Raw genomic sequence first — 26,298 nt, forward strand, 5'->3', positions numbered from 1 at the left:
AAAATAACTTTTGAAGATTTTGTTGATTGCTTGAAAAATTTAAAAGAAAAACATGCTACTCAACGAACCATTCGTTCTTATACGCACGAGGTGTTTAGTATCGAACAAATTAAAGTGGCGCTAAGTCCGTATGACGACAAAAGGTATCTTATAGCAAACACGTTTGATACTCTTCCGTGGGGACATTACAAGGCACTGTAATTTTTTTTTCTCTGTTGTAGACAATGGCCGAATTGTTGTCGTTGAAAGATCTATGTATAAAGTCAATTAGTGAAAACGTTCATTCTGTTGCACATTTTCTGCTTGAAACGACCTTACCGAGGACGCTAACGCTACAGATAATGGAAAAATATCCCGAATATAGGTGGAAATATATTAATGCACTCGCTGTCAAATGTGAACGACCACCTCCACCAGATTTGAGTTTGATAACCCGTCAAAAGAAAGTATCGTTGGCACATCGAAATGCCGTTTTAGTATGGCCAAGGTATACAGACTATCCTTTTGAGCATTATAGCTATTATTTATGGGAAAAACACTATATAGTGATGACCCGAACATTTCTGTTGATGGTTTATGAATCTTGCAAATACGCTTTTATAACTTTTGAAAAAAAATCAAAAATCAAATTTGACAAATTTGATTTTTGCGATTATCGGCACATACCTACAGTCGAAGCCTGTGCATTAATATATATGGTATACCAGAGTCAGAGGAGTTGGTGTGAAAGTTGCTATTCCGAAATACACTTTGAATTAGAACCCGAAGAAAACGATGATCACACCAGAATATATAATAATTTAATGGCGATAATTGATTTGTTTTAACATATTCATTGCGACCTAATAATAATAATAATATTTGTAAAAAATTAGGCTTATGATAGTCTTTTTAGAATCCCTTCAGAAAAAACGACGATCACACCAGAATATATAATAATTTAATGACGATTCATTGCGACCTAATAATAAAAAATATTTGTAAAAAAATTAGGCTTATGTTGGTCTTTTTTTTTATTCTAATGTAAAAAAAAATGTGTATGTAACTTTTTTTTCACTTCCGATTCAACAGGTTTTGTTCTTGTTGTTGTTGTTTGGAGGAGTGTTTGTGTGTCTAAATAAAAAAAAAACACTAAAGATTTTTTTTTTACATCAACATCGACAATATTTTAAAAATTAAAAAAAACTATGGGATTGATGTTGAGCCCCTCCGAGATGGCGGGGTGGCGGGGGGCCGGGGACTCTACCAGCGGGGGCTACGCCCCCCGCGCGGGCCCCCGAACGGCACGCGGGCGAACAAAGACAACGGTTTGGTTGGCACGACGGACCACGGTTGGCACCACGGACCACGGTTGGCACCACTGACAACAGTTTGGTTGGCACCGCGGACCACGGTTGGCACCACGGACAACGGTTTGGTTAGGTTGGAACCACGGACGACAGTTTGGTTAGGTTGGTACCACGGACGACGGTTTGGTTAGGTTAGGGCGAGTGGCCAATGGGCGACTGACCTTGAACCAATGGGCGAGCGGCCAATGGTCGAACGGCCAAAACACAAAAGAAGAAGATCCATGACCGAGCGGCCCATGGGCGAGCGACCTACGGTCGAACGGCCAGAACACAAAAAAAGACCCATGGCCGAGCGGCCTATGCGCGAGTGGCCTATGGGCGAGTGGCCTATGGGCGAGTGGCCTATGGGCGAGTCGCCAATGTGCCAAAAGAAGAAGAGCCATGGCCGAGTGACCCATGGGCGCGGGGCCCGTGGTCGGGAAGCCAAAAAGTGAGGTTATGTGGGCCTGGATGTCCCTTTATTCATCTACTATATATATATATATATATATATATATATATATATATATATATATATATATATATATATATATATATATATATATATATATATATATATATATATATATATATATATATATATATATATATATATATATATATATATATATATATATATATATATATTCTCACGTATTGATTCACGGATGGAAAAATGTGATGACACTATATTCCGGGATATCATCCGTTCGCTCGTTGAACTCCGACTGGAATCCTGCATCCGACTGGAATCCTGCAAATCTTGCATCCGACTGGAATCCTGCAGACGTTTCGCCAAAATCTCACTTGGCATCTTCAATGCTCGCGCTCCGAAAACACTTCGAACACTCGTTCCAGTCGGATGCAGGATTCCAGTCGGAGTTCAACGAGCGAACGGATGATATCCCGGAATATAGTGTCATCATATATATATATATATATATATATATATATATATATATATATATATATATATATATATATATATATATATATATATATATATATATATATATATATATATATATATATATATATATATATTCTCACGTATTGATTCACGGATGGAAAAATGTGATGACACTATATTCCGGGATATCATCCGTTCGCTCGTTGAACTCCGACTGGAATCCTGCATCCGACTGGAATCCTGCAAATCTTGCATCCGACTGGAATCCTGCAGACGTTTCGCCAAAATCTCACTTGGCATCTTCAATGCTCGCGCTCCGAAAACACAGCGAACGGATGATATCCCGGAATATAGTGTCATCATATATATATATATATATATATATATATATATATATATATATATATATATATATATATATATATATATATATATATATATATATATATATATATATATATATTGATACTTGTTAAGTTGGGACTTCCGCTACGTGAAGCGGGCGGCCTAACATCCACATATGATGAGGGGGGCTTAAATTTATGGTTTCGCATAAGAGGGGTAATTATTTTTCTTTTCAAAATAATTGGACATCAGACACTCTTTCTCACTTCTGCCATATACGACTCCGCGATGATGCCAAGTTTCTCATATATACAAGAAGTGACAAGGTATGTTTTGCTGTTAGACTGTATATTAAGGAAGTCACAATGAGTAAAGAGGTTCAGCTGTATATAGAATTCGCTCGATATTGCAAACGTGGTTCAAACAAAAACTGAATCCGTTGCACGTCTGCACGTCACGAATGGCTCCGGGTGCGTTTAAATTTAATTTGCTGGCGGTCGTTTTGTGACGTGCCGCGGATTTAGTTTTGGAGGAGCTACATATTTTTTAAAAAGATGTCAACTTTTGCTAAGATTTTATGAGAATACGACAAAACAGTAATAATTCTGACTGAGTTTGCAATGAATTTTAGAAATCAAATAGTCACAAACTTTGTTAATATTTTTTGAGTATTATTTTGGTTTATTTAAATTTTTATTATCTAAAACTAAATAACGAGGATGAGTATAATTAAAAACTCTCTTTTTTATTGGTCGAGGTATTAGTTACACACACGAATAAACGCTTGCCCTGAAAACTCATTTTTATTTTATCGTTTACCTCGGTGTAACATGAAAACTATTTGGAATCTGTTACTTTTTCAAAAACCCCAATCGGATGGACCGTTTTTTTTTTAATTATCAGAATGTAAGCTATGTCGTCAATATCAAGGCCACCAGCGAAGCAGCTAGAAAGGGTCAGATTTGCGAGGACGGTCAGGCAATAAACAACTTAGCGGTTCCGGAGAGCGCTTAGGATCGTTTTTGCTTGTAGACCTTCTTTTGTAGCGAATATGATACACGTATTTTTCTCATAGTTGAATTTTTTGATTAATTACTTGTTACATAGGGATGGTACCGTTTTATTATATTTGACATTAGTAATTATTTGTATTATATTTTATTGGCAACACTTCATATTCAACTAATAATACATAAGTGTACATAGAAGCTAGAAAAAAAACTAAAATTACATCTATGATAACACCTAAAATTAAGTAGAAGTAAAAAGTTATTCTTAAAAAAAAATCCTTCTTCCCATTCCAATCCAATATTAGCGTATATCTTCGGCAAAAATAATAGGTTTTTTATTTATAAAGAAAATTGCCATTACGTTTTTTACTCTTCATTCAGTCTGAGTTTGTTTCAGGGTCCGATAAATTAGAGATATTTAGTGTTAGTCAGGGATCATTTTTGTCTCGCTTATTGCTACATATTGAGTTCACACATTTACAGGAACCAATACATTTCATAAATTTTCTTTTACAGGAACATAATGGTTCGTTACGCCTGAAATGTTTTGCCTAAATTAAAAAATCTTATTTAACAGAAAATTGAATGTCTCTGCCTTTTTTTACATCGACAGGTGTTTAGAACTGAGGTATCCTCTTGTAATATTGCTTCGGTTATCAGTACATGTGAAATTTTCCAACTCATCGTCAATTGTCTAGAGACAGTTACGTAATCGCTTTCTAAATAAATTTGAATTTCTTCTTGTGCGACGCTTATCCGTGTAAGATATTGAGTGAACACAAACGTGCATGGTTTCAACAAGTTTTTTATATATATAAATATTTTTTTCCATTTGAACTCGCAAAGTTGATCGTTTGACAAATATTAAGTATTTCCGTTTCTTTGCTGGCATTACATGTTTCGCTGGAGACAAAAAGACTAGTTAAAAAATATAAATTATTTGCTTTTTGTAATCCTTAATTTTTAAATTCTGCATTCTGTATGCCAATTATTTCCATTTTAATATTTTGGCAAATCTTCGTCATTCCTGGCGGACCAAAGGATAAATAGTTGGACGTTTCCGTTTTAGTGTGATGCACTACTGCTTCAATGGCTTGCTCTTTTATGTTAAGTTCCAGGGTTTATTAAATAAAGCAAACAACTCAGACTCTTTTAATCAACTCCACTAAACATTTTGCAAACTCTGCCCACAATCTTGAAAAACTTCATAAAGCATCAAATTCAGTCACATGTAGAAAAAAGTCTTGTGGGCTTTCAGTCGTCCTGTGACAAGTAAATTGCTGTGAGTGTTTAAAGCAAACTAACTTTAACAGAGTTGAGCGATTACAGAACTAATGCCTAAGACTAACATAAGGTATCCGAACATCTTACACGATATTTGCACTCTGCGACCTTATTTTTCATAATTATAAAAACCATATTCCAAAGTATTTGCAGCAAAGACTGCATTTTAACATAGATGTATATACGTCAAACTGTCGTTTTCGGGCTATATTATAACACTATTCTGAATTATTCAAAAGATCCTCCTCTTATATAATTGTAAACATAGTTCATAAATTTCCGGCTAAAATACTACAATGAAAACATTAATTTACCTTTAAACAAAATTATTTCATTCTTTAATAAAAGAGCAGTAATATATTTAATTAAACCCTAGTATAAATTGAGAACTGAAAATGAACCAATACAAATAAACAATGCCTGAAAATAACCTTTATCAGCATTTACCTATTTAATTGATCTCGCGAATTCTACGATATTTCAGGCTTCTTACTCTTTATTTTATGTTTTCCTATTAATTCATTTATTTCCTTGACGTTAATGTGCCTAAGCACCTTTTGTGTATAAATAAACTTGTCAAGGCGAACAAGCGGAAGAAAATTTGGATAATTATATTTGTTTATTTTCTATAATAAAAGTCCTTCATTATTATTAAAGACAGAAAAATAATTAAGTGACAAGGTGTGCCTTATAGTGCCTTATATATTCGGCAAGTCACGAGGACCAAAGAGCTTCTGGTATATATAAATTTCGCTGAATATATGAAACATGTTCAAAAAAAATTAAATCCGTTGCATGTCATGAATGGCTTCGGGTGCGTTTAAACGTAATTTTCTTGTAGCCGTATCGTCACTTGCAAGGGGCTCACTTTTTGATGATCTGCATATATTTTAAAAAGATGTAAACTTTTGCTTCATGAAAAAACTACATAACAGTAATAATTATTACTGCACTGAAGTGCACTGAATGTGTTGTAGCCAAAAAGTAACAAATCTTTTATAACATATGGTATTGTTTCGGATATATTTAATTTTTTCATAACGAAAAAGAACTTACTTATATTAAATAGCAGCCACTAGTAAGCTAAATAAAAAGTTTGAGTATCTTCAAAATACTTTTTTTTTAAAGAGGCATAAACTTCTATAAATTGATGTCAAGATAAAAATTTTATAAAGACATTTTACAAATTTTAGAATCTTAATTCAAACTTCCTTTTAAATAATGCGATCAAAAATATTGATATTCATTTGATTGCGTCAACGTAAACAAAACGCAAACAAACATTTCAAACTGAAATTGTTTTTATATATATTTTTGGCTCTTGTAATTAATTCGTAGGCTAAGGGGTATTTGCTGTTTAAGAAATTTTAAAGGCCTAACAATCCAGAGACATTTTTAAAAAATTATTTTATAATAGTTCCACCCCTAAAAATTCATTTGAACCCTCTGTATATTATTAAATACCTTACAAAAATTACGAGAATGTGATACATATTTGCCCTCATAGTCGAATTTTTTGATAGGGATGATACTCTTTTGTTATTTTTGACATTGCAACATTGTATATTAAACCAATAGTACATAAGTGTACATAGAAGCTAGAATAAAAATTAAAATTACATCCATAATAACAACTAAAATTAAGTAGCAATAAATAGCTAATCTAAAAAAAAACCCTTCGTGTTGGTCAGGGATCATTTTTGTCTCGCTTATCTAAATGTCTAAATTAAAAAATCTTATTTCACAGAAAATTGAATGTCTCTATACCTTTTTTTATATTGACACGTGTTTAGAACTGATGTATACTCTTGTAATATTGCTTCAGTTATAAGTACATGTGAAATTTTTTATTTTATTTTACATTATGTGGCAAAAGTTTAAAGTTTCCAGGTATAGTTTCATTTATTGAAATTTGTGTGTAAGATACTGTGTGACAAGCGTGGCTGGTTTCAACCAGTTTTTTTGACTTGGTCTCCTAATAATTTAAGAGTCCCAAACCAATAAGTTTAGGGGTATATTCCTTTTTCATTTAAACTCATCATCTTGACAAATATTAAGTATTTCCGTTTCTTTCCTGGCATTACATGTTTCGCTGGAGCCAAGAAGACTTGTTAAAAAATATAAATTATTTGGAATATGCGTTTTGTAATCCTTAATTTTCAAATTTTTAAATTTAAATTATGCCATTTATTTCCGTTTTAATATTTTGGCAAATCTTCGTCATTGCTGACGAAGCAAAGGATTAATAGTTGGACGTTTCCGTCTTAGTATGATGCACTACTGCTTCTTAGAAAACCGTTTCAAAAAATTTCTAGGTTCTTCTAGGTATAGATTTCTTCTTGGAGAATTCACTATTTCGATCCACAAAGATGCCTTTAACTTTTTTAACCAAAAATCCCAATGTGCGAGCTTATTTATTGTTTTACGTGATTCTGTCAAATAGCATGAAGCATTTAATTTCGTATTTCTTCGAGTTTTAATTTTGTTTTTCCATATTAGTCATGACTTGTCAGAGCTTTTGATTTTTTAAACGTTTCTGGCAAAATACGCAATTTAAAACTCGTATAGGTTTTGTAACAGTTTTTATGTCATTGTAAACTTGTTCCCTTATGTCATTAAAATTCAAAAAAATATGTAGAGCATCAGGATCGTTGTCTTAACAGATGTTCATGCGGATTTTTGCACATTCAATTAATTTTTGTTTGGATATTTGTTTTGACGTTATGAGCTTTCCGCCTTATAGACAAGGTACACATAATTGGAAGTTAAAAACTTTTCCTTTAGTGTTAGCAGCTTTTTCCGTTAAATGCTTTAATTTGATTGTTGAATCAAGTTCGCAATTAGAACATGTACTGATTTTAATATCCATTTAGATGAAAATTATAACTAATGCGTTATTATTTATCATTCCCACACAAAAATAAATATGTTTTAGTCACATTAAAAACTACTTCACTCCCTCAAAGAAAACTATTTTGACACTTAAAACGTAGACATAAAAAATAAATAAAATCATTCTCGCTGCGAAAGTGGTTGTACAAGCGCACGTCGGAACCGCAAAGTCTATTGCCTGACCGTCCTCGCAAATCTGACCCTTCCTCGCTGCTTCTCTGGCTTCCGTGATATTCACAACATGGTTTCACATTTTGCTAATTAAAAACAAAAACTATCCATCAGATTGGGGTTTTTAAAAAAATAACGGATTCGTTAACCTTCAATGCATATCGTTTATAGGAAACACTTTTTTGATAAACCAAATAGTTTTCAAGTTACAGCGAGGTAGACGATAACATAAAAATGAGATCTCAGAGCAAGCTTTTATTCATAAGATACTTCCATATAAAAGCATTATGCGGTGTTTTTAAAATGAAAAAATAAAGTATTTCTAATAAAAATATTGAAAAGCGGTTTTGTCAATTTAAGAGCAGTATGGTGTAGATAACAAAAAAATAATAATTTCTTGACAATTTTTAGAAAATTCACCCTCACCACCCCCTGCACCACACGATTTTTATACGACCAATCTACGATATTTCAGGCTTCTTACATTTTATTTTGTGTTTTCCTTTTAATTCATTTATTTTATTGAAGTTAATGTACCTAAGCAGCTTTTGTGTATAAATAAACTTGTCAAGGCGAACAAGCGGAAGAAAATTTTTCAAAATTATATTTGTTTATTTTGTATAATAAAAGTCCTTTATTATTATTAAAGACAGAAAAATAATTAAACTGCCAATATTCAAATTGTGTTTATCATATCTTCATCATATCTTTTTGAACATTTTCTTGTTCTTATCCAAAACCAGAGAAGGCATTAATTTAGTACTCCATTCATATTTAAGGGAAGTCACAAAATTTCGTTCGTTACCCGCAAATACGCCGCAAATACGGTGGAAATGAATCCTTTTCAGTATATTGTGCGCCTAAAATAACGGCCTTGAAATACGCAAAAAATGCTACGTTGCCATTTTACTACCTCGTAGGAAACCATAAAGTAATACAACTAAACATACTGTGAAGTCCTAACGTATGGTTTACCGCGGAGAGTCAAAGGGAAGTCCATACATGCGACAGACATACCAAGATTACATTGCGAATTGCGATGCGAGCGCCAACGATCTACGCCTGAACTAAAATTGATAATGTACGGATAAATGGTCGACCTTGGGACTTCATTAGAAAATTTTGCTGGAACGTTGCTAAGGCCCTCAAGGTCATACTGGCAAAGTTTTACATAGGAAACGTTGTCTCCACGTTGTAGATGAAGTCACACCGTTAATTGAGAATGTATTTTGGAAGTTGTAGAGTACGTTTATCAATATATATATATATATATATATATATATATATATATATATATATATATATATATATATATATATATATATATATATATATATATATATACTTCTTTCCATCCGTTAAGTAATTTTTATATTGTGTGTAAAATACAGAAATTTATTTGTATTTCAATAAATTTGGGACAAACAGCAATTTTTTATTTCAAATTAGCAATTAGAACATTATTCTTGGGATACCGCAGATGTAGTATCACCTGTTCCCACTATGTCAGACATACCTACACCAGATCAGTTTAGCCTCAGCAGTAGTTCTTCAGTGAATGACAACACATCTAGGTACTTATTACACAAGACATTCGATTTACTCTCAAGAGCAATTGGAGTAGGTTCAGAATTTATTATTAATACAAATATATCTTTTAGAAAGTCTGTGGCGTCGATCATGCCACCAACTGATTTGGAGTTGAGCGAGATAAACTTGGAATTCCTATTCTAATACTGCATATAATAATGACTCCAAAAAATCACCTCCCGTGCTAAAGAAACGGGACATAAGTGATGACGATATGCAATGCAGTGATTTTGAAGATTCTGGTTCAGGATATCGACCATCATCTAGTGCTAGCGGGTCTACAGAATCATTTATATCTGTTAACAGAAATCGTTCGTGCGACCAAGTGTTATAAAGGAAAAGTAAATAACTCCGTAAAATCACCAGATGTATTAATACCAATAGACCAACAAAACAATCAGCCAATAACTAAAGAGGTATTTTATTTACTTTTTCTTCATTTCTGGGATATTCATTAATGAAATTATTTTACAGATATCACAAAAAATACCGAACAATTATGACTTTTTACATCCACCGGACATTTTTTAAGTCAAATCGTGGTATTCTTGGCAACAAGTTTTATAATTTGGGGTACTTTTAAGCTATACTTTCAGTATAAAAATAACTTAAAATAAGGTGGCATAACATTTTAATCCAGCCACTTTATTTTTGTCGAATATCTGAAATGCATAATTAGCAACGTGCATACGGGACAATCGCAAAAGCAAGAATTCGTGCAAAACACTTTTTTCTTATTTATTGAATTTTAAATGGAGTTATATACGTATAAATCTCACTGTTCAAACTCTCCTAGAAAATCTCGGCTGCTCTCAGCAAACTCACCAAACCACACTATATTTGTTTTTGATTTTAGCAGGATGATAAATCTTCCGCCCGAGAAAGACCTACAATTTGTCCAATTTGCTTCAATGACGTGATAACGCATTTCACGAGATACCTTTTAAGATATCACGGAGACCACAAAGACGTGATGGTGATTAAAAATCTTACACCATGTATTAAGGAGCGGTTAGGTATGATTAATGCTTTAAGAAAGCAAGGATACTTTCATCTCAAGATCGAAAAAATATTTTAAATCCAATAAGAAATTCGAAATTACCCGATACCCAGTATTTTCTGTGTTCTTATTGTTTGGGGCATTATTCTAAAAAGTTATTACATAAACATATCAAGAAATGTAAGAATAAACCTGCTGATATCATTAACCCTGAAAAGAATTGCCTTAGTAAATCCCAAACATTTCAAGCATAAATTTCATTCAAAAAGCATGATTTCTTACGAAAGCTTCGCATTAAATCCGAAGTCTTTGACATCATGAGAGCCGACGAAATAAGTGCTACTGCTATAAGTGATCCCCTCATCTGTTTATTCGGGAAAACACTTTTAGCTAAACACGAGCGACAACAAATTGCTAACATTGTGTCGAACAGAATGCGAGAAATGGCTAGGATGCTTATGGTTATTAAAACTCTGGAAGAAGGGATTCGCTCCTTTTTTGACGTTCTTAAACCTGAAATGTTCCAAACCCTTTGTGATTAAGGAAATCAGTGGCTATGACGTAGTAAAGAAAGAGTTTAGAGCCCCATCATTGGCATTACAAATGGGTACGAACATAAAAATCATGTGCGATGTTGCTTACAAAATAGTATTAGAAAAAAGAATACTTCCGAATATTAACTGGTTAAAAAATAGCGAAAAAAAGAATGAAATTAAAGATCTTAAGAAGCTAGTCGAAGTCCATTGGTGTAATGAACTGGCCAGTCTTGCGTTAAAAAATATTAAAGAAATGGGAGAACCCTAAGCAATTACCTTTATCTAGTGACATTCTTGCTTTTCAAACATATATCGATGCTCTAAGTGTAGATTTGTATGACAAATTAACGAATAATGTTGACATAAAAACCAATTATAAAATACTAATTCAATGTGTACTAGCTCAAACCATCATATTTAATAGAAAAAGAGTAGGTGATGTTCAATTCCTAAAAGTAGAAACGTATATGAAGGATGATAACCACTTAGATCAGGAAGCATTTACCGAATCCTTAACAACCGTGGAAAAAATTATATCCAAACAATTTAAAAGAGTGGTAACAGGTAAAGGATCAAGACCTGTTCCTATCCTTTCCTCAAAACGAACACAAATATATATATCCTGCCTTTTAAAAATTAGAGATATGCCCGATTTCATTCCAAAATCAAACCCATATGTTTTCGCAGTTCCTGGTTCTAAAAATGGATTTCTGGAGCAAATGCCATTAGACGCTTAGCTATAAAATGTGGAGCTAAACATCCTCAACTTCTCACCTCCACGCGATTTAGAAAACATATTGCTACGACTTTGCATTTAATGACAATGCAGCCGCATGAAATAGAGCAAGTAGCAACCTTTATGGGGCACACTGGAAAAACTCATGCTCAGTTTTATAGGTGAGTTATTTAATAAAACTTTTTAGTGGTTGTTAAAATCGTGATCATATTGAACATAGGTTGATTGTTTCATTCATCTCTCTGTGAGTATTATTGATATGTCCATACTTTTTTTTGTTCTCAAAGTAATTGAGGTTTTATAGCGACTCAATTTTAAAAATAGCTTTTTTAACTAAAATATAATAAAATGCAAACATAATTATTTACTTTAAACCAACTTCTTTCTATTCTATGTCTAATTCTGTGTCTGCATTTTTTTTGTCACAATTATATTAGAACAAAAAATTTTCAGACAATGTATTGCTTTATGACAGCTGTTTCGACAACACCGTGTCGTGTGTATTAAATACAAATATAACAACATTCTGACACCTATATATACAATCAGATAGTAATAGATTCTTAATTACCGGTGTAGGGTAATAAATTTAAATTTAACAACGGACACGCATTTAAATCCATTTGGTCATTAAGTAATAAATTCGAATATCGCATTTTATTAATCTCCATAGCTTCCATCAAATTTAGTTTTTTGCTTTTTGTTTAAATTTAGATAGTTAGAATCGGAACTTTTTTATACGCTCTTTTATGTTCGTTAATGCGTTTCTTAAATGTTCTACCTATTTGTCCGATATATGATTTTTTTTAATTTTATTTTATTGTTTAAGGTTCGGCATTTAATAAGAGATAGATAGAGTTCCGAGTTATTTGAAACTGTTTTTTAGTTATAATCTTATGTATCAAAGAGGGTTCGTTCGAAATCACGGAAAACTCTAATGTCCGGAGTCTACAAGTTGAAATGTGGATCATGTCCCAAATTTATATCGGATAAACAGGGAGAACATTTAAGAAACGGATTAACGAAAATATGCAATTCATTTAAATCCAGCCATACACACCGGTAATTAAGAATCTATTACTAATTGATTGTATATATAGTTGTCAGAATATCGTCATATTTTGTATTTGATAAAGGCACGGTGTCGTCGTTACAGCTGTCTTAAAGTAATAAATAACTGTAACTCAACATTTTTTGTTCTAATTTAATCGTGTTTAATAGATAGTCATCAAGTAAAAGCCACATCAGCTCAATATATATTTTTTTAAATTTAAGGTTGCCTCAAGACATTTTTCAGATTGCTAAAGTGGCAAAAGTTCTCCTTTTGCTAGAAAAAGGGAAAGGAAAAGTGTTTAAAGGAAAATGCTTAAGTGAAATTGAAGTTGAAGAAGAAGCGTCTATTTTAGAATCTAGTGACGATGACGCACCAACTAAAAAACATACTGAATCATCAATTACACAAATAAATCAGAAACCCCAATCATCTGGATAAATATATAACTCACCAACATTTATTATGTCCTCAGAAGACATACAACAAACTAATCACGAAACCGAAAAAACTAATTGTGCAAAAGACGTCTTACACGTACCGGAAAAATCATCTCAAAATAAAGGTTAGTATTGAACTATTTTAAAAGTCATTTAGAAGAAAAAATAACTCCCAAGAAACACGAGTGCGAAGAGTATGTTGCTAAATATAGGAATAATATAACAATTACTGACCGGGTAAAGATAAAAACTTTGGTTTATAATACTTTTAGATACAAAGTGATCAACAATTGAAACAAAAATTGTCTTTCACCCCAAGATAAATAAACCTGTATTCAACGAATTTGATTTTCATTAATTTTACGTTAATTGCTGCAATCCGATCTGAATGTCAGTGAGTAAACAATTTCTTCTTTGGCCAAAATTAGTATATCAAAAGTTAATGAAGATGAGACCTTTAATATGCAAAATGATTTATTAATTTTTTTTTTTCATTGCCACTAAAAAATAAAAATTGATTATATTTTTTGATTTTATCTAATGACGACGAATATTTTTTGACTTCATTGAAATCATAACATCAAGTTTGATGAGCCAACTCAATGTCAATAGCAATGTAGCCGTTTTTCCTGGCTTCGCAGAAGCGAGGACATCTATATACATCGGGCGATCCAAATATACACGCGTATATTTTGAAGCACCACCTGGTGGCGATCTCTGTGAACTTCACGTTTATATTTTGAGATGTGTAACACCATTAGGAGGCCCATGCCTTGTTTAAATAACTTTAAATATATGGCTTCGGGTTGAGCATTCTGGCAAACAGTTTTCTGCATTGTGTAGACAACACTAAATTCAATCCTATAGCCTAGTTGCTATTTTAATAGATGTCACTATATCTTGGTATTTTCAATTATACACACGAAAATTTACGACGCCCGTTTTAGGCCACGCAAAAATTATATATATATATATATATATATATATATATATATATATATATATATATATATATATATATATATATATATATATATATATATATATATATATATATATATATATATATATATATATATATATATATATATATATATATATATATATATATATATATATATATATATATATATATATATACATATATATATATATATATATATATATATATATATATATATATATATATATATATATATATATATATATATATATATATATACAAATATATTGGTATTGGTATTGGTGTTGGTATTAAAGGGGGGCGCCCTCGCGGGCGTCCAAGCACTTAGGCCACCAGATGGGCCCGTTGTGCCCCCAGGCCGCTCCAGAGGGCGTCCAAAATGCCGCCCCTCCTGTAGAAGGTCAGCAACTCCTTTAGCCCAATACCGTGCACTGAGTCCGGATCGATCAGGGCCGTTCCGAAGACTCCCAATCTTGCCCATGTCAAGGCAGGGCACTCGGTGAGCAGATGATACGGGGTCTCCTCCCCTTCCATGCACCACCTACACTCCGCGTCGTCTCCAATGCCTGGCAAGCAGAGATGCCTCCTAAGCCTGCAATGTCCTGTGTAGGCCCCTGTTAGTGTTCTACACTCCCTCCTGGTCAGTCTAAGCAGCTCCCTGGTCCGAGGAAGGGCGGGCCCATCCATCATAAGCCTCGCCTGCCTCATTCCCGGAGCAACTCTCCCGCCCCCCGCGGCCCGGTCTCTCGCCCAGGCTTCGAGAGCTCCCCGCCTCACACACGGGGCGATCCCTAAGCGGGGCTCTGGCCCTATATGCCTATGCGAGGAGCCCTCCCTGGCTAAGGCGTCCGCTGCCTCATTGCCCCGGACACCGGTGTGACCCGGGACCCAGACCAACGTGACCTTTCTCTCCTCAGCCACCCTCCTCAGTACCCCTTTGCACTCCTTTATCAACAAGGAGCGCGTACGCGCTGACTTCAGCGCCATGAGTGCAGCCCTACTATCCGAGCAGAAGAAGACTCTCCTGTTTCCGTAGTTGAGCCGAAGCACCTCTCTGGCCGCCATCAATAAAGCGAAAATTTCCGCCTGAAACACAGTGCAGTACTGACCCAGAGGGACCGACAAGCTTGATCCCGTTGTCTCGCAGTACGCTCCAGCTCCGGCCAGATCTCCCATTCTGGACACGTCAGTGTACCAGACAAGTCCATCCCAGGAGCCGATTCTGCCCTCTCTCCAATCTTCCCTTGATGGAAAGAGAAAGGTCAATTTATCAAAGAAGGTCATCTCGGGGATCATGACGTCACTCGGCATGCCCATGACTCCGCGATCCCCGCGACAGCCCTCTAAAATGTCGTACGGACCCCGATTGAAGGTTCCCTCCCTCCAGAGCCCGCAGCTCGCCAGCCTCACAGCTGTCCTGGCCGCCTCCATCTGCACCCGATCCGCCAGAGAGGGCAGCCCCACCAGAGCCTCCAGGGCCCTCGTGGGCGCCATTCTCATGGCGCCCGTTATGCAGAGGCAAGCCAATCTCTGCAGTCTGTCAAGAACTAGCCTTGCTCCCGCTCTTTTGGTCCCCGGCCACCATGCCACTGCCCCATGCGTGAGCATAGGCACCACCATGGTACCGTAGATCCACTGCATGATCTTCGGCCCCAGGCCCCAAGTGCCCCCTACCGCTCCCCGGCACGCCCACAGAGCTCCAAAGGCCGACCTGGTCCTTGATCTTATATGTTCCTGGAAGGTCAACTTAGAGTCCAACCATACGCCCAAGTACTTGACACTTCCGCTTGCAGAAAGAGGCACCCCATCCATCGAAAAGTTGAGGTTGCACTCCATCTTCCTTTTCCTAGTTAAGATGACCATCTCCACCTTGCTAGGATTGACAGCCAACTTGCTGTCCAGGCACCATTGTGAGAATCTTGCCAATGCCCCGTTCAGGAGCCCCTGCATCCTCCTCACGTCCGTCCCCTGCGTCATTATCACAAGGTCGTCTGCATATGCCTGAGCATAGACCCCGTGTCCTTCCCTCATAATATGCAATATCTCGTTCACCACCAGGCACCACAGGAACGGGGACAAGACCCCGCCCTGTGGACAACCCCGTGATGAACCGATGGAGACCTGCTCCCCACCCAGTCTTGCCTCGACCCTCCTGTCGGTTAGCATGGAGCGGATCCACCTTACAATGGCCGTCCCCACTCCAGTACTCTCCACCGCCCTGCAGATCGAGTACAGGGCCGTGTTATTGAAAGCCCCTTCGATGTCAGCGAACACGCACACCGACAGCCGTCCCGAGCCCATACCCTCCTCCAACCTGGAAGTCAGATGGTGAAGAGCTGAGCCCACAGACCCGCCACTTCGGTACGCATGCTGAGCTGGCTCTAAAGGGGCATCCAGCTCCACCCAGTCCCTCAGATACCGGTCCACCAGCCTCTCCAGAGTCTTCATAATGAAGCTGGTGAGGCAAACAGGCCGGTACGACTTCGGGTCTGTGTAGTCACTCTTCCCTACCTTGAAAATGAACACTACCCTGCTGTGTCTCCACAGCTCGGGCACGTACCCCCTCGCAATGGAGGCCCTGAACAGGTCCATCAGCGGGCTGGTCAGGAGACCTCCGTCCCTTTGCAGCAGAGCCGGAAATACTCCATCCCCGCCCGCCGACTTGAAGGGGCCAAAGCTGTCAATAGCCCACCTCAGCCTACTATGGGTAACCACCCTCCTTGCCGTGGCGTAGTCGCCTCCAAGACGACCCCCGGCTTCAATATTCCCCCCTGTGTCCGGATCAGCGGACTCTGGGAAGTGCGTGTTCAGCAACTGTTGTAGTGTGTCCGCTGGTCCCGCTGTGTAGCCACCGCCGGTCCTGCGGACCACCCCCAGTCTTCCCGCAGGGTCACTTCTGAGTACCCTAAGGAGCCTAGCCGCGTCCGGGGTATTCATTACTCCGTCGCAGTAGCCCCTCCAGGCCCTCCTCTGTGATGCCCGTAGTTCTTTTTTGTACTGTCTGCGGACCTCCCTATAGAGATCCCAGTCCGCACCTTGGCTGCTGCTCCTCGCTGCATTGAACAGCCTCCGCACTTTCCTCCTGAGACGCTCCAGGGAAGAGCTCCACCAAGGAGTCCTTCCCGCCCTATGATCCTCTGTCTCAGGGCAACTATTCTCGAACGCCCACATCATAGCGGAGCTGACTCGGTCGGCGGCCTCGTCAATCTCCTCCATTGTGCGGTGTTTCCTTGGTAAGCCCCCTAGGCGCCAAGCAAGTTCCTCTCTATAGAGTTCCCAGTTTGTTGCCCGGGGGTTCCTAAATCTAACGGGTTCCCGAACACCCATCTCCAACCCAAAGGTGATGTATCTATGGTCCGACATAGAGTCTTCCCCACAGACACACCACCCAGTTATTTCCGGGAGCAGAGCCCTGGTACAAAGTGTTAAATCTATGACCGAGCTCCGACCCGTCGTGAAAAACGTGGGTTCTACCCCTCTGTTGGCCACCTGCAGCCCTGCAGAGGCCATGAACTCCACGAGGTCTCCCCCCCTTCTATTCGTTGCCGCGCCGCCCCACAAAACGTGGTGAGCATTGCTGTCACAGCCAATCAAAAGAGGAAGATTCGCCTCCTCGCAGTAGGAGACCAAGTCACTGATCTCCTGCGGAGGACAGCTGCGGTCGCCTGGAAAGTACACAGAGGCGACCACTACCTCCCTCACGCCGTCCCGAGTGGGGGATCTGACCAGAATTGGAACCAGGTCCCTGGACGCCTTATCCCTTAGGAAAAAGGCCTCCAGCCCCATGGTTAGAATACAGGCCCTGGGACCGCCCTCTAAGGAGTCGACACTATGCAGCATCGATCCTCCCAGAGATAAGCCCCTAACCCTTGATTTTACAATCCAGGGCTCTTGGATCAGTACAATAGATGTACCGCCCTCCGAAATTTTCCTTCATAAGTGGGCCGTTGCAGCCCTGCTGTGTTGCAGGTTAATCTGTAATATCCCCGTGAAGATGTTATTGCGGGAATACCACCTGCGGGTCACGCTTCCGCTTCCTGACTGGTGGACCCTGATGAGATTCCCCGGTCAACTTCCATCTGAGATACCTCCTCGGTTCTCGCTTCCTCGGAGGGCCCTCCGGAGGTCTCCTCCACAGAAGCCGTGGGCGCCGCCTCTCCGACAGGCCCGCCAACCTCCATGGACGAGCCCTCCTCGCGTGAGCCCCCCGCGGCCACCTCATCCCCCTGCGGCCTCGGCGCCGCCAGGTTCACTTTTACCTGTGTCGCCAGGCAGAAGAGAAGTGAGCCCTTAGCCGTGATGGCGCTTGCCGATTTCTCGTCCACGCCCACCACCAACCTTGTGCCCCTTACATCCTCCGTCCTCTGCCAGACCCTCCAGGCACGGCAATCTAGGCCATTCTGAGCTGCCAGGCAGCGGGCTAGTGCCTCATTCGAGACACCCGCCCCCAGGCCCGGAATCCATATCGCCGCCCTTCTCAGTCTCAATCCTTCCGGATCGACCTCCACTAGGTTTGCGAGCCCCCGGGGACTGACGTTAATCAGCTCCCTGCGAACCCACTCCCTGGTTTCTTCATCCATCATCTCGATCAGGATGTGGCTCCTCCACAGCCTAACCGAGCGTATCCGGGGAGAGGTGTATTGCCCCCCCTGCATGATATACATGCTTATGCGGCGGTTAAGAGACCCTATGAACCAGAGCAGGTCCTCGGAAGACAGGTCAGTTTCCTGTCCTCTGAGGCCCACCACCAGTTCAGGCCCCTCCGCCGCCGCTTGTGCATAGGACCGAGCCCCCCTCTCAGAGCCCCCCCGGGACGGCCCGCCTTTCCCGGGCCTAGCTTTCGCCGGGCGACGTGTCGGCCGCCGACCCCCGGCAGGTGCCCCAACCTGGGTGGTCTCTCCCATTTTTCTTTTCCGCTTCCCGCCTGCCGTTTCCGGTGTGCCCCCTATGGAGCCCTCCGCTGACGGCGTGGCAGGATTCCTGGGCGCGGGAAGAGAGCCCGTCTGCGGTTCCGAAACCGTCACAGCGAGTCTCTTCTTCTTCGCCCTCCTTTTTTCCGCCCCACTCCTATGTCTGGGGCGGTGTGTCATCGAGGTGGTGTTCCCGGTTTGTACCGAGCCCTCCACCCCGCTGGCGACCTGGGGATCCTGTTCGGATCGCCCTTGGAGGGGGCCTTCCTGAGGACGCCCCTGTTTGCTGGAGCCCCCCTGGGTCCCCTCCTCCTTCTTCATTACTTCGCATTTCATTTTTGGTTCCATAAAGGTCCCACGAGTAGCTAGGGAAACATAACGGTTCACCTCTGCAGAGCCCCGCATGCAGAGGTAAGGCTTCCTTCCCCGAGGTGCGCCCGGTGCCTCGGGGTTGGGATCGGTAGAGACTGATCTTCTATTCAGCCATGCATCCCCTAGGCCCGACCCCCCACCGTAGGATTTAGGATTTTTATTGAGATTTACTCCTCTTGGTCCAAGTGGTGAAGCTCAGACCCCCCGCGTTGCGTGCCCACTCGTCGAGCCGGCCCCGACGCCTGGTTTATCAACCGACTACAAGCCCGTTGGCACCGTTATACCCTGTGCAGGCCCTTAGCCACGACACGACAGCTGGGCAGGGTGAGCTGGTCCACGACTGGTTATTTGTCAGCCCTATTGGATTTTTACCTCCTCAAGCCTCCTTATTCCCAGCCACCCAGGCCCGTGAGGGCCTGGGCTCCCCCATCCGCCACCCGGGGGACGCGCCTCATGGATTGCTCAACCACAGAGGATATATATATATATATATATATATATATATATATATATATATATATATATATATATATATATATATATATATATATTTATACACATATATATGTGAACAATTTTTTCTTTATAGAATATGTTTTATTTTTTCATAAATAAAAATCTGACTTGTAATCTGATTTTTGTTATATTTTATGAACGAACTCTATATTTCTGATAAATAAAATGTGTTTGTTCCCTTCATTGTTACCGTTCCGGTGGTAGATACATTTGTAACGCCAGTCTCTTTAAATAATAATAAAAAAAATGTATTTACTTTAAAAGTATCATGCTAGAATCATTTTATAGAGGAAAGAACTCTATATTCTACTAATTTAAAAATACCTGTTCCCCTGGCCTTCGAGATTAAGATCTTGTCTCGTTACATCGTTCAACCGTACCACATACGATTTCTTCCTATCGCCTTAGCAATAAGACACATGGAATGGTCCTCGTCCACTAAAGTTACCGCTTCTTCGGCTGATAAATTTTTTGGTCAATTCTTTTTTCAAGAATAAAATAATCGTCAGGCAACTGGGCAAACAAAATGCACTTTCCGAACAGTTTTTATCAATATGGCGAATTTCGTTTGACCTTTGCAAATGTCAGAAAAATTCCAGAGCCTACTTCAATGTATTTAACAATGAATGTGCTTAATATAATAAAGTCTACAAAAACATATTGTAAAACGGTGCATATTTTTGAATTACAGAGATAATGAAGTAAACAACAAAAAATATTGGCAAAAGATATCTAATGTCAACTGCTATATATTTCGGTTACTAGTATACTCCACAGGGTGACACGAATTTTTCGGACAAACATAACATTTTTTATTGCACCCGGTATCATTCTCAGCAAAAATTATCACACTGTCAAGGAACCAACCAACAATGCAAAAAAAAAATTCAAATCGGATAATTTGTTCAGAAAAAATACCATCAAATATGTGGCAAATTTATGATTTGGTCCAGGAGTTTATTTACCTTTAAGGAGTTATTTAATAAAACGCGTACCCAAATTTCCGGGGGCAATTTTTTCCACCAAACTATGACCTTACTATGACACTACGACCTCACCTTCCGAACAACGACACTATGTTCTCGTACAACAGCTGACAGATCCACAGAAACTGCAAAATCATCAAATCGCGCAGACAGATTTGGTTAGCCATTTCGAAAAATCACTCGCGACGCAGAAAACGTCATTCGCACGCCTGTCGCTGCTGCCTCACTCCTTTTTCGCGCGCTCAGCCTTTATTAAGTCGAGAGTACACTTTGGAAAAGTTTGCGGGAGAAATATTTAGAATAACTTAGTTTGCTTTCGAAAACAAACCGGGATTAATTGCTGCCGCGACACAGGAAACGAGTCGCTGTTTACCGTTCTGAAAGGAATCGACGATCGTGACGGTGAGAAACGTGAGGATTTTTACCGGAATTATTTCGAGCGTTTAAGCTAATTATCGCCGGGTGACGTCACTGAATATAATGAAATATGATTATTCTTACACGCCGTGTGGGGTTTTTATGTAGAGCGGAGCGAATGCGGTGTTGTGGGATGATAAAAACTAAAAGTACTGAAGATTTTCGCAAATGCCTAAAGCGGGCTATTGGTAATTCGACACATTCCTTTGAGACTTTGATAAGGGGTGAAGTAAGGAATAAATTTAACCTTAATATGCATTACGCAAAAGTTAATGGCGTTTGAGATATTTTTTCTCGAAATCCTTAATGTCTTTTTTAGTTTTTTTCACAATTTTTTTTAGCAAATAAATACCAAATAAATGGTATGGTCTGGCTCAATCTTCATCGTATTGACTTTCGACGGGCCCTCCTCAATAAAACTTTAAAGATGTTATTACCTATTGTTATTGGGTAAAGCGATTAACGAAAAATGTATTCTTACTTGAGTGACAAGGCAGGGGTATACCATGTATATTTCTCTCTTTCTGATATATTTCTTGAGTGTTGACCGTTTGTGGTGATTTTTACTGTGCCTGTCGAAAAAGTTATTTTACGCGAATTAACAAGATGACTTGTTAAACAAGAATCTCTAAAAGAAACCTGTCTACTTAAAAACATCGTCGATACAATATCGTCGATTAGGGATTTTATTAATAGTGGAGAATTGAATAAACGTAGTAATTAGAAGCAAAATATATTGTCTGAAAAAAAGCTAGAAAAAGATGAAACCAATGTAAATATAAGCCGTGCCACCCTCCATAGGGTGGTTTGTACAATGAGATTTAAGTGCCACAAAACGGACAAAAGGCAAGTAGTAAACAGATCCATAATTTACCTTGATGAAAGATGGTTCGATACACACGACACTGTATCCAAAGGATGGGCTGATTCCACTCAAAACTGCCAGAAAGCACCTCAAAATTAAGGAAAACGCATCACCATTTTTCCAGTTACTTTAAAAATTACTAAAGTTATTCCAATCTTTAAAAGCGGTGACATTAACAATCTCGGAGACTATCACCCCATATCCATAGTGCCATATATCGGTAAGATATTTGAAAGGGTTATAAAACCACAAATAGTTAATTTTTTGAGCAGCACGATATCTTTGGGAATGACCAGTTTGGATTGGATGTGGTGGTGGGTCTTGATACTGGAAATCGAATGGGGTTGACAATGTACGACCTTGCAAGGATTTTGATGGTATCTCGCACGATCTTCTTAAACGGAAGGTGTTTAGGTATAGATTTCGGAACCGCTAAGCTAACAGTCTAATCTTATTTACTACACAGGGAACAGCATGTCAGAGATAACAGATGTAAATCCTTTTTGGTGAAGGTCTCCAGTGGGGTCCCCCAAGGGTCCGTACTCGGCTCTGTATTTTTTTTTAGTGTATGTTGCTGATCTATGCCGTTTTCTGGGGTCTGTCAAATGTGCTTTATTTGTGGATGATGCCAGTATTACCTTACATGGTCCGAATTGGAATGACCTGCACAACATTATCGGGGAACTTTAGAGCAATGTGAACAATTGGTTTAAAAATAATTATTTGAAATTGAATACGGACAAAACTCAAAAAAATATTCTTTTCGCTAGATAAATACAACGGCGAACAGCAGTCGGCTAAATTACTTGGCGTTACACTTGAAAGTAGACTTAACTGGAAAGATCATCTTCCAGCTTATTCGTCATTAGAAAAATTAGGGAGAGGCTAGACCAAAATGCCAGTGTATTTTGCTTTATTTCATTCCCACATATCTTATGGCACAATATTATGGGGAAACTCTGTCAAGCCTATTCAAATATTCAGGATGTAGAAAACGGCTACAAGAATTCTTGGTAGGGCTAAGCACAATGAACACTGTACTCCATGTTTTAAAAAATATGAAATAATGGCACTGCTCTATATCTATATTCTCCATAATCTTTTAGAAATTCGCAAAAATACTAATATATTTGAAGGTATGTCTCATACTTATCCAACAGGTGCAAAAAATCATATAAGATTACCAAAGTACAGACTTGTTACATCAGACAAAAATTCTTTAAACATTAACTTGTACCATATGCTGCCAGAATCCCACATATGGCTTTTGAGGTGTTCAAAACAAATATTAAAGTGTTGCTTATTGAACAAAGTTAAAATCCTTGGCTTACTAAAATGTGTGAAGATCATATGATACTGTCTTGCACTTTCTGTACGATTTTTATGCCCCGTGTTAGTGTTGTTGACCTTTACATTTGTTATTGTTCACTACTGTGCTATTTATAAAATACGTTTTTTTTACACCTTTATACGTTTTACATTTTGTTTTTGTATTTTACCTCATATTGACAGGCTGCAATTGTATTATTATTGTACAATATGTGGTTAATAATAGTTCTTCTTCTTCTTCCTTTTCTTCATAATACACTCTGGGTTAGAAGACAGATTTGTCCCAAAATGCTTGCTGTTATTTGCAAAGAATATTAAGGATTCTAGCTTGGATTATCATGAGTGCCGAAATTTTTGAAATTTTGTTTGAAAACAATCTTTTAAAAAATATTCCTAATAACAGTGTTATTTTCATGGATAACGCAAGCTACCGCAGCCGCCTGCTACGCCAAGCACCAGCTTCATCAAGTACAAAAATTGACATTCAGGAATATTTGTTAGAAAATGATTATTTTAAATTCAGTTACAAAAAACGCAACTTATAGCATAGAACATTTGTGGGACCAAGTAAAAACGAAGATCAAAACACAAATTGCTACTCCTACTGTAAGTCCCATTGTTATAAAGTTGATAAGGAATGTAATTAATAACATACCAATTCAGCGCAGCAAAAATTCAATACAGCACATTGAAGACTATACAAAACAACATAATTCCTGTAATAATTAATCTTAATGACGACTCTGGTAGTGAAAAATAATTAGATTTAGACATTTAGAATAAAAATGTAATTATGTATAGATATTCCTAACTATGAATTAATTGTATATATTTAATGTCATTGATTTTTCTTAGTGTAATTTAATAAGATTATACCCACCTAAATAAACAAAAAAAGAATATATTATTGCCAAAAACTTTGGGAGCGTCTCCCTAACGCTCTGTCCCTTAATACTTAATACATAATTGCGGGCCAGCACGCTGGACTGTACTTAGCAAAGTCTGAAATTAATTTAAGGAAAAATATTACATTTAAACGAAATTTGCCTCAATCCAAAAGCTGATATTAACCGAGATACAGGGTGTGAAATTTACAATTTCATTTTTGATTTTTTTAAATAATTCTTGAAACAATCGAGGATTTTGCACAAAACTTTTGACATAAGAAATCCAGTTCCAGGAACAATTTTAGGTCAAATTGTAGATGGCCCTACTTATGATGACAGATTTTCATTAAAGACGTCACTTCCTACACTTTTTTTACACAATACCCCTTAAATTTGGACCGAGTTTCCGTTTTCGAGAAATTTGGGTTTCAAAATTTTGAGTACATCATTAGGTAATATTTAAAATTTCATTTTTCTATGCCATCTACTTTAAAATAACCTAGATAATGCATTTAACTGAAGCGACTAAGGTGGTACAGATCTTAACTGCATTTTTAATTTTCAGATTTTTACAACAGGAGACTCAAAAAAAAATTCGATGCCAATTAAAACAATTAAGTATTACAGAAAATAAAATACAATACTATTCATAATAACATGATTTGTATTCTATAAACGTTCAAAATGGTTGAAAAGTTCCCCGATTTTAAATAATAATGATGAATGAAATTATTCAGCAATTTTTTTTTTGTTTCTTTAACACATTTGTTCATGTTTATAAATAACGCATACCAAGTATTAAAACTCAAAACCTAATATTTAAATTGCAATAAATAATTTTATATCTTCTATTCGCCTATATCTTCTAAACGACGCAAAATCGATCGATACGGCGACATGTTATAGTGTTATTCTCAGGTTATAGGCTGAGAATTGTATTATTTACATTTATTTTTGCCTCGTGTAAAGTGTTTCCATTTAATCTACGCCAGCTTGTATTTTACATGAAAGCAACATAAAAACAATATTATAAATCCTGCCAACGTGTTTAAGTGCATCCCGTAAAAGGCCAGAAAAAATTTTTGTTCGTCTATCGGAAAATAAAAGCCGTCGTCTTTTGTTTACATGACGTTCAGGTGTCACTTTAGCCTGAACCGTGAAAACATTTATAAAATAAAGAACACTTTAAGTTGGCTATGCCAATATATTTTAAAATCAGTATTTAGGTTTCCACTAAAATTCCTTTTTTCTTTTGTTAAGTAATTTTCATTTTATTTGATATACCGTTTGAATTGTAAAAACTAAATCAGTTTGAGCTGATTATAATATGATATTGATTTAAAACTATTGGCTAAATTTTCTATGAACACACCTTTGAGCTTTGACACCGCGAACCTCAGCAAAAGAAAAACGTTCGGTGTTTTGTATGTAAGATGAAAAAGATGAAGAAAAATTCAAAACCATTATTTTAGATTCACAGAATATTCTGGTCCGTTTCGATGTAGAAACTTTCTTTACTAAAGTCACTTTATATAAAAATTCAAGAATCGGAAACCAAACCTCTCATCTTAATTAAAAAATGCTCGTCAGGAAAATATTTTTCTTATAACGGTCAAATGTTATAAGAAACGTCGGGAACAGCTATGGGTTCTCCATTTTCACCAGTCATAGCGAATATATTTATGGAAGCCTTTGAGAAGAAAGCCTTCGACACGTTTCGTCGAAAACCAAAGTCATAGAAGCGCTGCGTTGATGATAA

At 38.0% G+C, this 26,298-nt stretch overlaps 1 protein-coding gene across 1 annotated transcript in view; it reads left to right on the top strand.

The window, feature by feature from the left end:
• The first annotated feature begins 1,570 nt into the window (after nt 1–1,570).
• Nucleotides 1,571–26,298, top strand: part of LOC132706954 (DNA (cytosine-5)-methyltransferase 1-like) — a 108,933-nt gene continuing 84,205 nt past the window's right edge. Inside the window, exons 1-2 of the mRNA XM_060678553.1 lie at nt 1,571–1,738; nt 3,487–3,556. Coding sequence (XP_060534536.1) covers nt 1,571–1,738; nt 3,487–3,556 — 238 coding nt within the window. The remainder of the gene's footprint in view (nt 1,739–3,486; nt 3,557–26,298) is intronic.

This window comes from Cylas formicarius, unplaced genomic scaffold (assembly GCF_029955315.1).
Source record: "Cylas formicarius isolate icCylForm1 unplaced genomic scaffold, icCylForm1.1 PGA_scaffold_9__14_contigs__length_23061073, whole genome shotgun sequence".
NCBI classification, from domain to species: domain Eukaryota; kingdom Metazoa; phylum Arthropoda; class Insecta; order Coleoptera; family Brentidae; genus Cylas; species Cylas formicarius.